At 46.2% G+C, this 14,112-nt stretch overlaps 1 protein-coding gene across 1 annotated transcript in view; it reads right to left on the bottom strand.

The window, feature by feature from the left end:
• LOC119171491 (uncharacterized) overlaps nucleotides 1–14,112 on the bottom strand; it is a 60,777-nt gene that overhangs the window by 16,891 nt on the left and 29,774 nt on the right. Inside the window, exon 2 of the mRNA XM_075891994.1 lies at nucleotides 4,893–4,964. Coding sequence (XP_075748109.1) covers nucleotides 4,893–4,964 — 72 coding nt within the window. The remainder of the gene's footprint in view (nucleotides 1–4,892; nucleotides 4,965–14,112) is intronic.

Consider the following 14,112-nt stretch of genomic DNA (forward strand, 5'->3'; position numbering starts at 1 on the left):
CTATCTATCTATCTATCTATCTATCTATCTATCTATCTATCTACAATAAAGAAGGGCACTGTAATTTTCCCTAACGTTTCGTCTAGTCACCGTACCAGACAAAATGGTAGTGAAAATTGCGCTGCCGAACCAACGAAAGTATTTCTTCCTTATTCTCTCGGAGTACGCGTGATCTTTTTATAACAACCACACACACACGCGGATATATATATATATATATATATATATATATATATATATATATATATATATATATATATATATATATATATATATATTGAGAAACAAAGAGCTGGTGTTACATTTCTGGAGCCATAAATATTTGAATGCTTTGCCACAAGACAACTATGTTTCGCTGCAAAGCACTCCATGTTTGATGTGGACCGCGATTTCTGTTTCATGAGCTCGATAACAGCAAGAAACGAATCTTGCATGCTTCAAACCATTATGTTTGAACCCCTCAACGTGTTAAAATGGAATGCGTATGCAATGACGGGTATCCTGCCACGTGAGAATTACAAATGTAGAACAAGCAGCGCGTAATAAAAAGAATTGAAAGGAATAAGTTGCGATTCAAATCAGTTTTCGACGTTTTTCCAAATTGTCCTTTCATACACAGTGTGGTTCACTTGAGAACTCATGGTGACCATTCGTCACACCAACTTTTTTTGCTAGACTAGACCAGGAACTTGGAGAAAGCCCGTCACCATGTGGGGACATTCCTGCGGCCTGACATTGTCGCGCCATCTACCACAGATGTGTGGAACAACAATAGTGCTTCTGAAATCTCCACAGCGGCGCGCAATTTGTTCTTTGTGCCACGATTTAAGGCTAAACGATTATGGCGCGTGCATGAGTGATACATTTCAGCACAGGGTTTGATCCTGTGGCGAGCATGCAGCTAATGCATATCTTTCCACGAAAACACGATCAATAAAAAACAGCCTAATGTAGTCGTTAGATAACAATATAATACAAATTCATCGGCGGCCAGTTTTGCTCCTCAGAAGACCTGTTCGGTCTTTCAGCGTCATTGAGAGCTTGCATCGGTACAATATTTTTGGAATTCTTCATCCTATTAAACCTAATGACCTTAACTACTAGGCTTATGTGCGTATTGGGCTTAAGTGCGGTCTCAGTGACAGCGCCATGACAAACATAGGCTGGAGAACTTTCTTTGTCAGCGCATAGTAGGATGTGAAGAAATCTATTCAGTGTTGCAAGGTATGTTCCCTGGCTTGAGAAAGTAGTACGTACGAGTGGCTTAACGCAATTCCTGGTTATGGGTAGGTTCCAGTAATTTAAGCTAATGCTCTATAGCTGCGTCTAAATTATGCATTTGTAATCAATTGCGTTTCGAACTAGCCCCCTGGCCACATCTTGTTTTGGTGGGGAGAGGTAGCTACTCACTGGCTGGTGTCCTTTACTGTTCGAGAAAAAAACACTCATTTTCATTATTTAAATAAAGTACCGCACCATAACAGTTCCTCATCAGTACATTTAGACATACAGTGGGCTGCTTGCTTTGAATACTGCGGCCTCGATACGATAGTATAAGTTTCTCAACTGCGAAGAGAAGCCCCACAAATGTTTGTTCTAAATTTTTGTTAGACTTCGATTGACCTTGAAGAACTAATCATTGTAGAGCACACGTTTACGAGAAAAGAACTGCACCTTTTTTTAATTTTAATTAATCCGGAAAGGGATACCATATTTTCCCATGCCGTTATGCTAGTTTTGCATTGTTAGCTCTTCGTGCGTAGAAATAAGCAAGACGCCGCATGCGACTTGTATGTCAATTAACGTATATTGAGTACATGATATAACCTCAGTTGGCATTGACCATAAGTAGTGATGCATGAAACCGTGGCTCCATACAACCTAATCTACTGCACCTTTGAGAAAAAGGTCTGAGCCAAACTTGAAAAGATGAAAATAGAATCGCAGTCTCAAAGCAAGACTCCAAGAACGCACTTATACTATTAAGCGAAATGTTGCATTATTTTCAAGTACCGTTTGCACATAATTTTTTTCTTTCGCACTGTCTTTATCTTGTGATTATTTGGTTATTGTATTGCCCCTCCTGCATGAGGCACCATATAGGCCTTCTGTATTATGAATAAATACAGAAAGTATTCATTCAGCAAGCTTTGGGATATGCGAATCAGTTAGTTTCAGCTAACTGGGAACGATGTAGTGATTTACTAAAAGCAAGCCTAGGAACAGCAAATACATCAGATATCCTGAGAGCTGTGACTGACCCACTGATAAATTAACGCGGGAAGTGGGCGTCAAGTCGCGCAAAGTTGGTCATGGTGAAGCGCGGCCCGGTCACTACTCGTATTTAAGAATTGCTAAGAAAACAAGCTTCGACATTCACGTCACGTAAAGCCAACATTGCTGCATGTAAAGCTAGAGAAATGAGTGCGAGTGCGGTATGAGCGTAGCAGATAGTCATGTTTTGCATGACACGCAAGTGATGATTATCATGTTTGAACGTGTCATTTACCTTCGTCGTTCATTCATGTCACGTAGTACACAATTAGGTGTGTGCGAAGCTAGCAAAACGGCCGTCAGCGCACAATGAGCGCAGCTTGTAGTCATATTCTTACATGACACACGTCATTATTATCGTGTTGAACTAGTCATATATTTTCGTCATTTATACCACATTTCGTAAATGTGAAGCTAGCGAAACGGCTGTGAGCGTTATGAGTGTAGAATGTAGCCATGTTTTACATGACACTCATGTCATAGTTATCATGTTTGGACGTGTCATTTACCTCCGTAGTTCATTCACGTTACGGAATACCAAATTTATTACATGCCAAGCTACCGAAAGAGCTGGGGGATTCATGAGTGTGGCATGTAGTCATGTTTTTACATGACACGCATATGATGATTATGTTTGGACGTGTTATTTACCTTCGTCATCCATTCACGTTCCATAATACCAAATTTCGTATATGTGAAGCTAGCGTAATGGTCGGGAGCACATCATGAGCATGGTATGTAGTGATGTTCGTACATGACACGCATGACCTGGTTATCATGTCATACTTTCGTCATCCATTCACGTCATGGAACACTGTATTTGTTATATGTGAAGCTAGCAAATCGGCCACGAGTGGATCACGAGCATGGCATGTAGTCATGTTCTTACTTGACACGCATGTCATGATTACCCTGTTTGCACCAGTCATGTACCTTCCTCATACATTGACGTCACAAGCTACCAGATTTTGTATATGTGAAGCTAGGGAAATGACCACGAGCGCACCATGAGCGTGGCGTGTAGTCATGACTTACATGACATGCATGTCATGATTTCCACGTTAGGACCTGTCACTTATGTCCGACATGCAGTCATATCATACCATATTGGTTTTGCAATATGTGATGTGAACGAAAGCACCGCAAGAGCGGCAAGACCATGGCATGTAAATCATGACATTCATAACATACGTGTCATGATTTTCATGTTATGGCTAGTCACTTATGCTCGCCATACGGTAATGTAATGTCATTGCCAATTTTGGACCACCAGTAGAGCTAAATGTTTTAGGTATATATATATATATATATATATATATATGAGATCTAACAGACAGTAATGCCAAGGAATGTACATTGAACCTACGACCTTAGAAGGTCGTAGGTTCGATTCCTGCTCACGGCTGGTTATTTTTTCATCCACTTTTTTTTCTTCCTATTTACATCATTCAATTGGTTCTAATAACTTCCCCTGTACATTCCTTGGCATTACTGAATCTCATTAATATTGTGTTAAAACACGGAAAAACGAGCCCTTATGTATACACTTCTTTCCTTTATATATATATATATATATATATATTAATTTTTGTAACTTGTATTCGCTATAAACGGGCTGCACGAAAAAAATGTAAAATATGGGTACAGCAGGCAGTAGTGAGCATTCATTATTATTGCATGAAATATGTGAGCAGACATTATTGAGCAGGATATGCAAGTAAGAGCCTAGAAAATATTTAGGCCCGTATTGGACCACTACGAGTCACTCTGAAATTGAAGGCACCGCAATTTTTCGAATACCCAACTTTTACACAATCGGCATGTCCGAAAGTGCACAAACAGAACCCTGCATCACTCAACCGAAATTGCAGATTTTGATTGTAAGCTTTGCCGCAGTGCTAGGTCGCTTTGTTGTGCAGCATACTGTGAATCCGAAAGGGCTCTGGGGGACGTATGGGTTGTGGGTGGGGTTTGTTTGAGTTTGTTCAACGTTCTCGCGTTCTATTACCTTTGAGCATGGACACGCCACAGCCTGAAATTATTTTTATAACCACCACGTTATAACTGATAATGAGCTATGCGGGTGTTTTTGTGAGCAGTTTATTTAACGATAGAAAACATACAAAAGTTTATGCAGTGTCCTGGACTAGAGACGCCAACCATGTGCCAGGGTCATGCTTTGGCCTCTAAGCTGTCTCTTTGATTTCCTTCTAAGATAAATGTTTCCATCTCTTTCTCTCTCTCTCTCTGTGTGTTTCTTTCTCATTTTTATATTCGAACTATTGTGATAAGCGACATGGTTATAATTTATAACTACGTTCTACTGCATGTCTAGCGAGTGCTGCGTAAGAAATAAATGGAAATTCTCCCAATTTAGGTCTAAAGCTCGCTCGCATATTATACAAAAATTAATATGTCATTGTCATGTTACTCTAAAGAGAAAGGGAGAGAATGATTGCACATGAATACAAGAAACATCAAACCGACATTGTCTTTCCCGATGAAGATAGATCTCGTAGGAGATTAGGATATGTTGCTGCGTCAATGTCGCCCCTGTTCAGCCTGCTGGATGCTACAACCTACAACAACGCAGCTGCGATGGAGGCCGCCGTACTCACTTGGAACTATGAAGGGGCTCTCACGTGCGAGTAGCCTGGTGATATTGCGAGTTCCACTGGAATTGAGAATCCCTGTGGTGGAAAGAGCGATGTGTAAGTCCAGTACAAAATACACATGCAGAAGCACGATAAACCAAACACAAGAAAATGCAGTTAACGTGATCGGTAAAGTACACCATAATTCAGGGCATATGTGTACAAACTGAAGGTGAATGCGACATCACTGGTAGTTCTTGTTATCTAGTAGTTGTTCTGCCGCATCAATTTTATCTCTCAATTTCATCTGCGCAGCAAATATTAAATCAGAAATCACCAGCCAGCCCAACTGGCCAAACTACTGATCGGCAAGTTGCGTAAATTTAAGCGCACATGCACAATGAAATTCGTGGTTATAACCTAACATTTATATAATGTATGTGCTTCATAAACTGATTAGAGAGATAATCCCCAACGTGACTGGTGAAACATGGCGAAACAATGCGAATCATAGCCCGTAATCACGACAGTAATACGATAGAGGTTGAATGAAGGAACGCTCGTAATCACTGACCGATGTTCACACCGACAAACCCCAAGTAGCGAAAAAAAAATCCGGGTTAGTTTACAACGGCGTTACGGAGTTCTCCAGTCAGACTTTGAAATGTTTTGTTTCGTAAGAAAAGAGATAGAAACTAAGAAAACAAAGAACCAATTTCCGCATATTCACGAAGTGACGATGAAAGAGCTTGTTCGAGAAGTTAATTCCAGTAAAACATGAGTCCTCTGTACAATGTGCTTAATCATCATCCCAGAAAGAGGTGACACGAGAGTTGTTGTGGTGTGATTGTATATACACGTTATATATGCAACGTTTTTTTTAAGAGCCACGGTACAAGCCCTGGTGCAAGCCCACGAGCGTAATACCATCCGCCACCACGGTGCACCATTCACCTACGCATCCGTCGTCTTGTCGCCACTTGATGGTGGGCTGTACCAGTTATATTGCCACGTTCCATTTCCCAAGTTTTTGTTATCGTCCGAAAACACCGCACGATTCTCAGCGCAAACCGCGCCTGCAGTTTTCTAGAAGGTTCCGGACTGTAGTAGATCATTTCGATAAGATCACGCCCACTGTGCGAACGGTACAGATTGTTCTGGAAGCTACGCCACCGCCAGCGATAACGCTAGAACATTCGACGGCAAGAGTATAAATGCCGACGCACTTCGCCGCTTGTCAGTTGTTGATCGAAGGCCGACGCTCCGTTCGCCGCTATCAGTCCGAGACTGCTATCTGTGCGAGACTGCTGCTGTAATTGGACTTTCAGTTTACCGGGCACAGGTTCGCCCAAATAAACAGTTAAATCCTAACACGAAGTCTCCTGTCTTCGGCCACGTCACGACCCCGTGACATCTGGTGGAGGTGCTGCTTTGTTCATGTACCGGACGCCCCCGTCAAGCCGTGAACCCAGCCCACGTCGCGGAGAAGACACCGACACCAACCAGGAGTAGCGAACAAGCCGCCGACAGCAAGGGCTACCACCGGAGTACGGGATTCTACCAGACAAGGCGCGGAAGACGAAGGCCATGACCGCGACTGCAGCGACAATGACAACCGCAGCGTCCCAGCCCACGATGGTCATGCATCAACCCAGGGAACCACCAATTTTCCATGGGTCATCGTTCGAAGACCCGGAGTCCTGGCTGGAGACATACGACCGTGTGGCCGCCCTCAACCACTGGGACCATGACGAAAAGCTCCATCGTGTGTTCTTCTATTTGGAAGACACCGCAAGGACTTGGCTTGAAAATAGGGAGTCCACGCTCCGAACGTGGGATGTTTTCTGCGGCGCATTCCTTCAAACGTTCGCGAGCGTCGCTCGCAAAGAGAGGGCCGCTGCTTTATTAGAGACTCGGGTTCAGCTACCAAATGAAAATGTCGCCATTTTCACAGAAGAAATGACCCGACTATTCCGTCACGCTGATCCAGACATGCCTGAAGAGAAAAAAGTTCGTTTCCTCATGCGAGGGGTCAAACAGGAGCTCTTCGCGGGACTGATGAGAAACCCACCGATAACCGTCCAAGAATTTGTAGCAGAAGCGACCACTATCGAAAAGACCCTGGACATGCGCACCAGACAGTATAATCGTCGCCTGACTGCAGACTGCGCTGCTGCTCAAGCCAGTAACTCCGGAGACCTGCGTGAAACGATCCGAGCGATCGTGCGGGAAGAGCTGCGCAAGCTGTTGCCTTCGGCCCAGCCTCAAGTGGATTCAATTGCCGACATTGTACGACAAGAAGTTCGGCAATCGCTTCAAATTCCCCACGCACCGCTGCCCGAGCCGGAAGCTATGAGCTACGCCGCTGCACTGCGCCACAATACTGGAGCCGACTATTCTGTCATCAGTGGGTCGTTCGTCGCGAAGTTAAAGAAAGTTAGGACAGCTTGGAAAGGCCCTGAAATCCGCACAGCCGGAGGTCATCTCGTAACGTCTGCAGGAATCTGCACAGCGAGAGTCACCATTAACGGCTGTATTTATCCTACAGACTTCGTAGTCCTACAGCGTTGCTCGAGAGATGTCATCCTTGGCATGGACTTCTTATGCCTCCATGGTGCTGTCATCAACCTAAACACAAAGTCGATAACGTTATCCACAGAAGAAGCACTACCGCCGCGCACGCCGTCAGGACACCATGCCTTGAATGTGCTGGAAGAACAAGTCACTATTCCGCCTCGCTCAATCGTCATTATTTCAGTCGGCGCTCCTAAATCACCTGACTTGGAATGCGTCGTTGAAGGCAGTCAGCATCTGTTGGTCACCCGAAATATTTGCGTCGCAAGAGGAATCGCAGAGCTGCGGGGAGGCAAAGCAACGGTTTTGCTCACGAATTTCAGCAATGAGTACAAACATGTGAACAAAGGAACAACGGTCGCATACATCGAAGAAATTGTCGAAGCCACCAGTGCTTTCGCACTCGCCGATTCTGCGGAACCTGCTCAGAGAAACCAAGCCCCTCCCATAGCTTTCGACGTCAATCCCAGAATTCCGAACGATAAGCAAGAACAGCTCAAGGCCCTGCTCCTGCAATACGAAGATTGCTTTTCGTCGTCATCGAAAATTCGGCAGACCCCAATCACGAAACATCGCATCATAACCGAAGAAAATGCCAGACCACTCCGTCAGAGTCCGTACAGGGTTTCGACGCGAGAACGTGAGGCCATGAAGAGACAAGTTGATGAAATGCTGCGGGATGACATTATCCAGCCGTCCAAAAGTCCATGGGCATCCCCCGTGGTGTTAGTGAAGAAAAAGGATGGGACCCTACGTTTCTGCGTCGATTATCGCCGCCTGAACAAAATCACAAGAAAGGACGTGTATCCCCTCCCACGAATAGACGACGCACTTGATCGGCTCCATAACGCCAAGTACTTTTCGTCAATGGACCTCAAGACTGGCTATTGGCAAATCGAAGTCGACGAAAGAGACCGAGAGAAGACGGCGTTCATAACACCGGACGGCCTCTTCGAGTTTAAGGTGATGCCCTTCGGCCTTTGCTCAGCGCCTGCAACGTTTCAACGCGTTATGGATACAGTACTGGCAGGATTGAAGTGGCAGACTTGCCTTGTGTACTTGGACGACGTCGTCGTGTTTTCCTCGAGTTTCGACGAGCATCTTCGGCGCCTTGAAGCTGTACTTCAAGCCATCAAGACTTCCGGACTCACACTGAAGCCAGAAAAGTGCAGATTTGCGTATGAGGAGCTCTTGTTTCTGGGGCACGTTATCAGCAAGTCTGGAGTTCGTCCCGATCCACGGAAAACAGCCGCCATCGCCGACTTCCCGCCGCCCACTGACAAGAAAGCCATGCGCCGATTTCTGGGCCTGTGTGCCTATTATAGGCGGTTCGTGAAAAACTTCGCCCGCATCGCCGATCCTCTCACTAACCTTACCAAGGCCGACGTGGAGTTTAAGTGGGGAACGCCGCAGGAACACGCTTTCCAGGAGCTTAAACATCGCCTTCAGACGCCTCCGTTACTTGCCCATTTCGACGAATTCGCCGAGACAGAAATACATACTGACGCAAGCAGCGTAGGTCTTGGCGCCGTTCTTGTGCAGAGGGCTGACGGACTTGAAAGGGTTATTAGTTACGCCAGCCGATCGCTATCCAAAGCAGAAGCAAATTATTCCACAACAGAAAAGGAGTGCCTCGCCATCATCTGGGCTACGTCGAAATTTCGCCCCTACCTCTACGGCAGGCCCTTCAAAGTTGTGAGCGACCACCACGCATTGTGTTGGCTAGCCACCTTGAAGGACCCCTCAGGTCGCCTCGCACGATGGAGCCTGAGACTTCAAGAATATGACATTACTGTCATTTACAAGTCCGGCAAAAAACACTCCGACGCCGACTGTCTCTGTCGTGCGCCTGTCGACCAACCGCTACCCGACGACCCGGATGACGACTACTTCTTAGGAACGATAACTACCGACGACTTCGCTGAACGACAGAGGGCCGACCCGGAACTTAAGGCCCTAATAGAATACCTGGAAGGCAGGACCGCCGAAGTCCCGAACATATTCAAGCGCGCACTTGCGTCGTTCTTTCTACGAAACGGTCTTCTACAAAAGAAAAACTTTTCACCGCTTCGAGCTAAGTACCTTCTTGTGGTGCCTTCAGCTCTGCGACCAGAACTCCTGCAGGCCCTTCACGACGATCCGACGGCAGGGCACCTCGGTGTTTCTCGCACGCTCGCGAGGATACAAGAAAGGTACTACTGGCCACGTCTTACCACCGACGTCACTCGTTATGTGAGAACATGCCGGGACTGTCAGCGACGCAAGACACCGCCAACAAGGCCAGCGGGACTTCTGCAGCCAATTGATCCACCTTGCCGACCTTTCCAGCAGATTGGTATGGACCTACTGGGACCGTTCCCGACGTCGGCTTTCGGAAACAAGTGGATCGTGGTAGCTACCGACTACCTCACCCGCTACGCCGAGACAAAAGCCCTGCCAAAAGGCAGTGCATCCGAAGTAGCTAAATTCTTCGTCGAAAATATCGTCCTACGTCACGGCGCCCCAGAGGTCCTTATCACCGACAGAGGAACGGCATTCACTGCCGACTTAACTCAAGCAATGTTGGCATACAGCCAAACAAACCACCGCCGGACGACAGCGTACCACCCACAGACCAACAGCCTCACCGAGCGGCTTAACAAGACGATCGCCGACATGCTGTCAATGTACGTCGATGTCGAACACAAGACGTGGGACGCCATTCTTCCGTATGTGACCTTCGCATACAACACGGCGGTGCAGGAGACGACGCAGATATCGCCATACAAATTGGTCTACGGAAGGAGCCCGGCAACGACGCTCGATGCCATGTTACCCAACGTCACCGACGAAGAAAACCTCGATGTGAGCGAGTACCTTCAACGCGCCGAAGAAGCCCGACAACTTGCGCGTCTCCGTATCAAGAATCAACAGACGACCGACAGCCACCGTTACAACCTTCGACGACGCTTCGTGGAATACCAGCCCGGTGAACGTGTTTGGGTGTGGACGCCGATACGCCGACGTGGACTAAGTGAAAAGCTTCTGCGACGGTACTTCGGACCGTACAGGGTGGTTCGACGGCTCGGCCCACTTGATTACGAGGTTGTCCCCGACGGCATCACGAACTCTCAACGACGCCGATCACGACCTGAAGTCGTCCATGTCGCGCGCCTCAAGCCGTTTCATGCGCGTTAACAAACTGAACTAATGTTTTTTTTGTATTATTGTTGTATCGTAATTTATTCATTGTACTTTCTTGCATTATTATTGTACTTTCATCTTTAGTTAAAGCATCGGGACGATGCCTTTTTTCAGAGGGGGGCAATGCCACGTTCCATTTCCCAAGTTTATGTTATCGTCCGAAAACACCGCACGATTCTCAGCGCAAACCGCGCCTGCAGTTTTCTAGAAGGTTCCGGACTGTAGTAGATCATTTCGATAAGATCACGCCCACTGTGCGAACGGTACAGATTGTTCTGGAAGCTACGCCACCGCCAGCGATAACGCTAGAACATTCGACGGCAAGAGTATAAATGCCGACGCGCTTCGCCGCTTGTCAGTTGTTGATCGAAGGCCGACGCTCCGTTCGCCGCTATCAGTCCGAGACTGCTATCTGTGCGAGACTGCTGCTGTAATTGGACTTTCAGTTTACCGGGCACAGGTTCGCCCAAATAAACAGTTAAATCCTAACACGAAGTCTCCTGTCTTCGGCCACGTCACGACCCCGTGACAATATGCACAGTGCGCTGCTCGTCGTTTCTGTAGAACACACATTGGGCTGTCGGCAGACGCCATTGTAGGCAGACGCGCCATTGTCGGCACTCAAGAAGCTGCAGCGCATGGCGCCTGGAGCGGCGTTGACCATGGCGTCCACACCACTTCCACCAGCAGCATTTCGACCTCTCATTTCTTCCTTGCCCACTGCTATAGCGACACGCAGTCATCGTGGTCCTCGCCCGCTGCGTAGAAATAGTATGCAGCCTCGCCTGCTATGCTCAGGTGAACAAGCTTGTCAATGGATAAATGGATGAATGTCTCCGGCTGGCTGTGCCCTTTAGATTGGGTGGTGGCTCACGCCACCTCGCCATAAAGTTTAGTACTGGATGGATGGATGGATGGATATGGCTGTACCCTTTAGATCGTGCGGTGGCTAGCGCAACCAAGCCGTAATACCTAATGAACCAAAAACTAGATTTTTTCTCTTTAAAAAGTGAGGTTGAGTATTCGTACTTTGCAGAGAAGGATTTAATTTTCACTCGTGCCTTGACTTTAGCCACCAACCAGATAACCCCCTTCTCGTTAATTCTACCCGCTTAAATTCTATTTTGCCCTCCCTGTCCCTGAACCCCAGTGCTTTGAAAAACTCTGCGCCATCATCCTGAGGCGAAGCCCTTTACAGAACATTATCAGGTGTTCGGCAGTTTCTACTTCCTCTCCACACGCGCTGCATACCGTGTCTACCCCTTTGTATTTGGCCCGATATGTCTTAGTTCGCAATACTCCCGTCCTGGCCTCAAACAGTAGACAACTACCCCGAGTATTATCATATCTCATTTCCTTGGTAATTTCCTGCTTAAAGGTTGCATAAATTTCTAGTGTGGACTTCTTAATCATGCCGATTCTCCACATATCGGTCTCAGCTTCCTTCATCTTCTTCTTAACCGATAATTCTTTTTGGTTTGGCCCCCTCCTGTTTTCTAAGTATTTACCAGTCAGTTTTCTGGTTCGCTTCCTCCATTTTGTATCGACATTCTTCATGTACAAGTAGCTGAATACCTTCCTAGCCCAACGCTCTCCCCCATTTCTCTCAATCGCTTCTCAAATTTTATCTTGCTGCTAGCTTCCCTGCCCCCAAATGATGTTCATACCATATCACCTTGTACTCCCTGATTTGGTGTATTCCCGTAAGCTCCTAAGACAAGCTAACCTAATCCACGTTGCTTAATTTCTAATCTCGCTTGAACTTCTGATCTCATGCACAAGACCGCATTGCCGAACTTCAGACCAGGAACCATGACCCCTTCCATATTCCTCTGACAACATCATACCTATTGTAATTCCACAGTGTCCTGTTTTTCATTACCGCTGCATTCCTGTTGCCTTTAGTCGTCACGTATATTTCGTGTTCCCTTAGGTACTCGGCCCCATTGCTTATCCATACGCCCAGATATTTGTATTTATCTGTTCTCTCTAGCGTGACCTCCTGTATTTTAAGCTCACTTTGTCATTACTAATCATGACTGCTGGGTTTTCCTTACTGAATCTAAAATGAAACCTATCTCCCTCATTGCCGCAGATGTCCACCACTCTCTGCAAATCTTCCTTGTTGTCGGTCATTAGCACTATATCATCTGCGTACATCAATGCTGGTAGTGCCTGTTCAATGAGTTTTCCTTTTTTGACGAAAGAGAGGTTGAAGCCCAGTCCAATTTCTTCTAATTAGGCCTCTAATCCTTGTAGGTACGTCATGTATAATAAGGGTGGCAGGGGACACCCCTGCCTAAGCCCCTGTTTTACCTCTGCATGCTTGGATACCTGTTTTCCCCACTTTATAACTATATAACTTGTTACCTTTACAGATATCCTTTAAAAGATTAGTGACTACTTCTTCCACGCCTAGTGTGTCCACTTTCCCCACAATTCCTCTTGAGCCACGAAATCGTACGCTCCTTTGATATTGCCCCCCAAAAAATGCCAGCCAATGCGGCCTGTGTCTCTTTTCTGCTATTTCGATGCACTGCGTCGGTGAGAACAGATTGTCTTCCAACCTCCCGTGTTTCCGAAACCCATTCTGCAGTTCCCCCAGCACCCCCTCATCCTCTATCCATGCCTGCAGTCTTTCCTTTATAATCTGCATCACCAGCCTGTAGACCACTGATGTCACTGTTATAGGACGGTAGTTGTTCAGCTTTGTCAGCTTTGTCTTCCTTTACTTTATAGATCATGCTCATCCTGCAAAGTTTCCATCCATCGGGAACTTCACCATCGATTATTATTTTGCTCACTGCCTGTCTCAAAGCCTTCTTAGACTTCGGACCTAACGTCTTCATAAGCATAATTGGAATGCCATCTGGGCCTGTTGATGTACTACTAGGAACCCTCTTCTCAGCCCTTTCCCACTCTTGTTGTGAAAATGGAGCCATTGTGCCACTTGATTTATCCTTGTCTATTGTGGAGCATAAAACACTTTTTTGTTGAAATTTTTCTGCCACCCTTGTTCTTATGTATTCAATAGCTCCGTCCCCTTCTAACCTAGCACCTTAAGTTGTAGTTATAAACCTCTGCTCTAGGCTCGACTCATTCCTTAGGGAGTTTAGATGGTTCCAAAATTTCGCAGCTGCGTTTTTATCTTTTTATGTACTTCTGTCAGCCACCGACCTCCCTTTCTTCTAATCTTTTCATTGATCAAAAAAGAATGCATCCCTTCTACAGCTTAGAAAGATTTCCCATTTTCTTTCAACATCATCTGTCGGCTCACCCTGCTGCTTAGCAGGTCTGTGTTCCCTGGAGGCTTCCTGACGTTTTGCTATGGCTCTCTTACTTTCTCATACCACCATCTTTTGGGTTTGTGTCTTCTTTTCAGGAATGACTTGTCACGTGCCTTAGCAAGCTCTAGCTCAAACAGTCTAATTAGATTCGTGTATGTCCACCATGTTTTATTATCCTCAGTGATTACTTTCTCAATTTG

The sequence above is a fragment of the Rhipicephalus microplus genome, chromosome 4 (genome assembly GCF_043290135.1).
Source record: "Rhipicephalus microplus isolate Deutch F79 chromosome 4, USDA_Rmic, whole genome shotgun sequence".
In the NCBI taxonomy this organism is placed as follows: domain Eukaryota; kingdom Metazoa; phylum Arthropoda; class Arachnida; order Ixodida; family Ixodidae; genus Rhipicephalus; species Rhipicephalus microplus.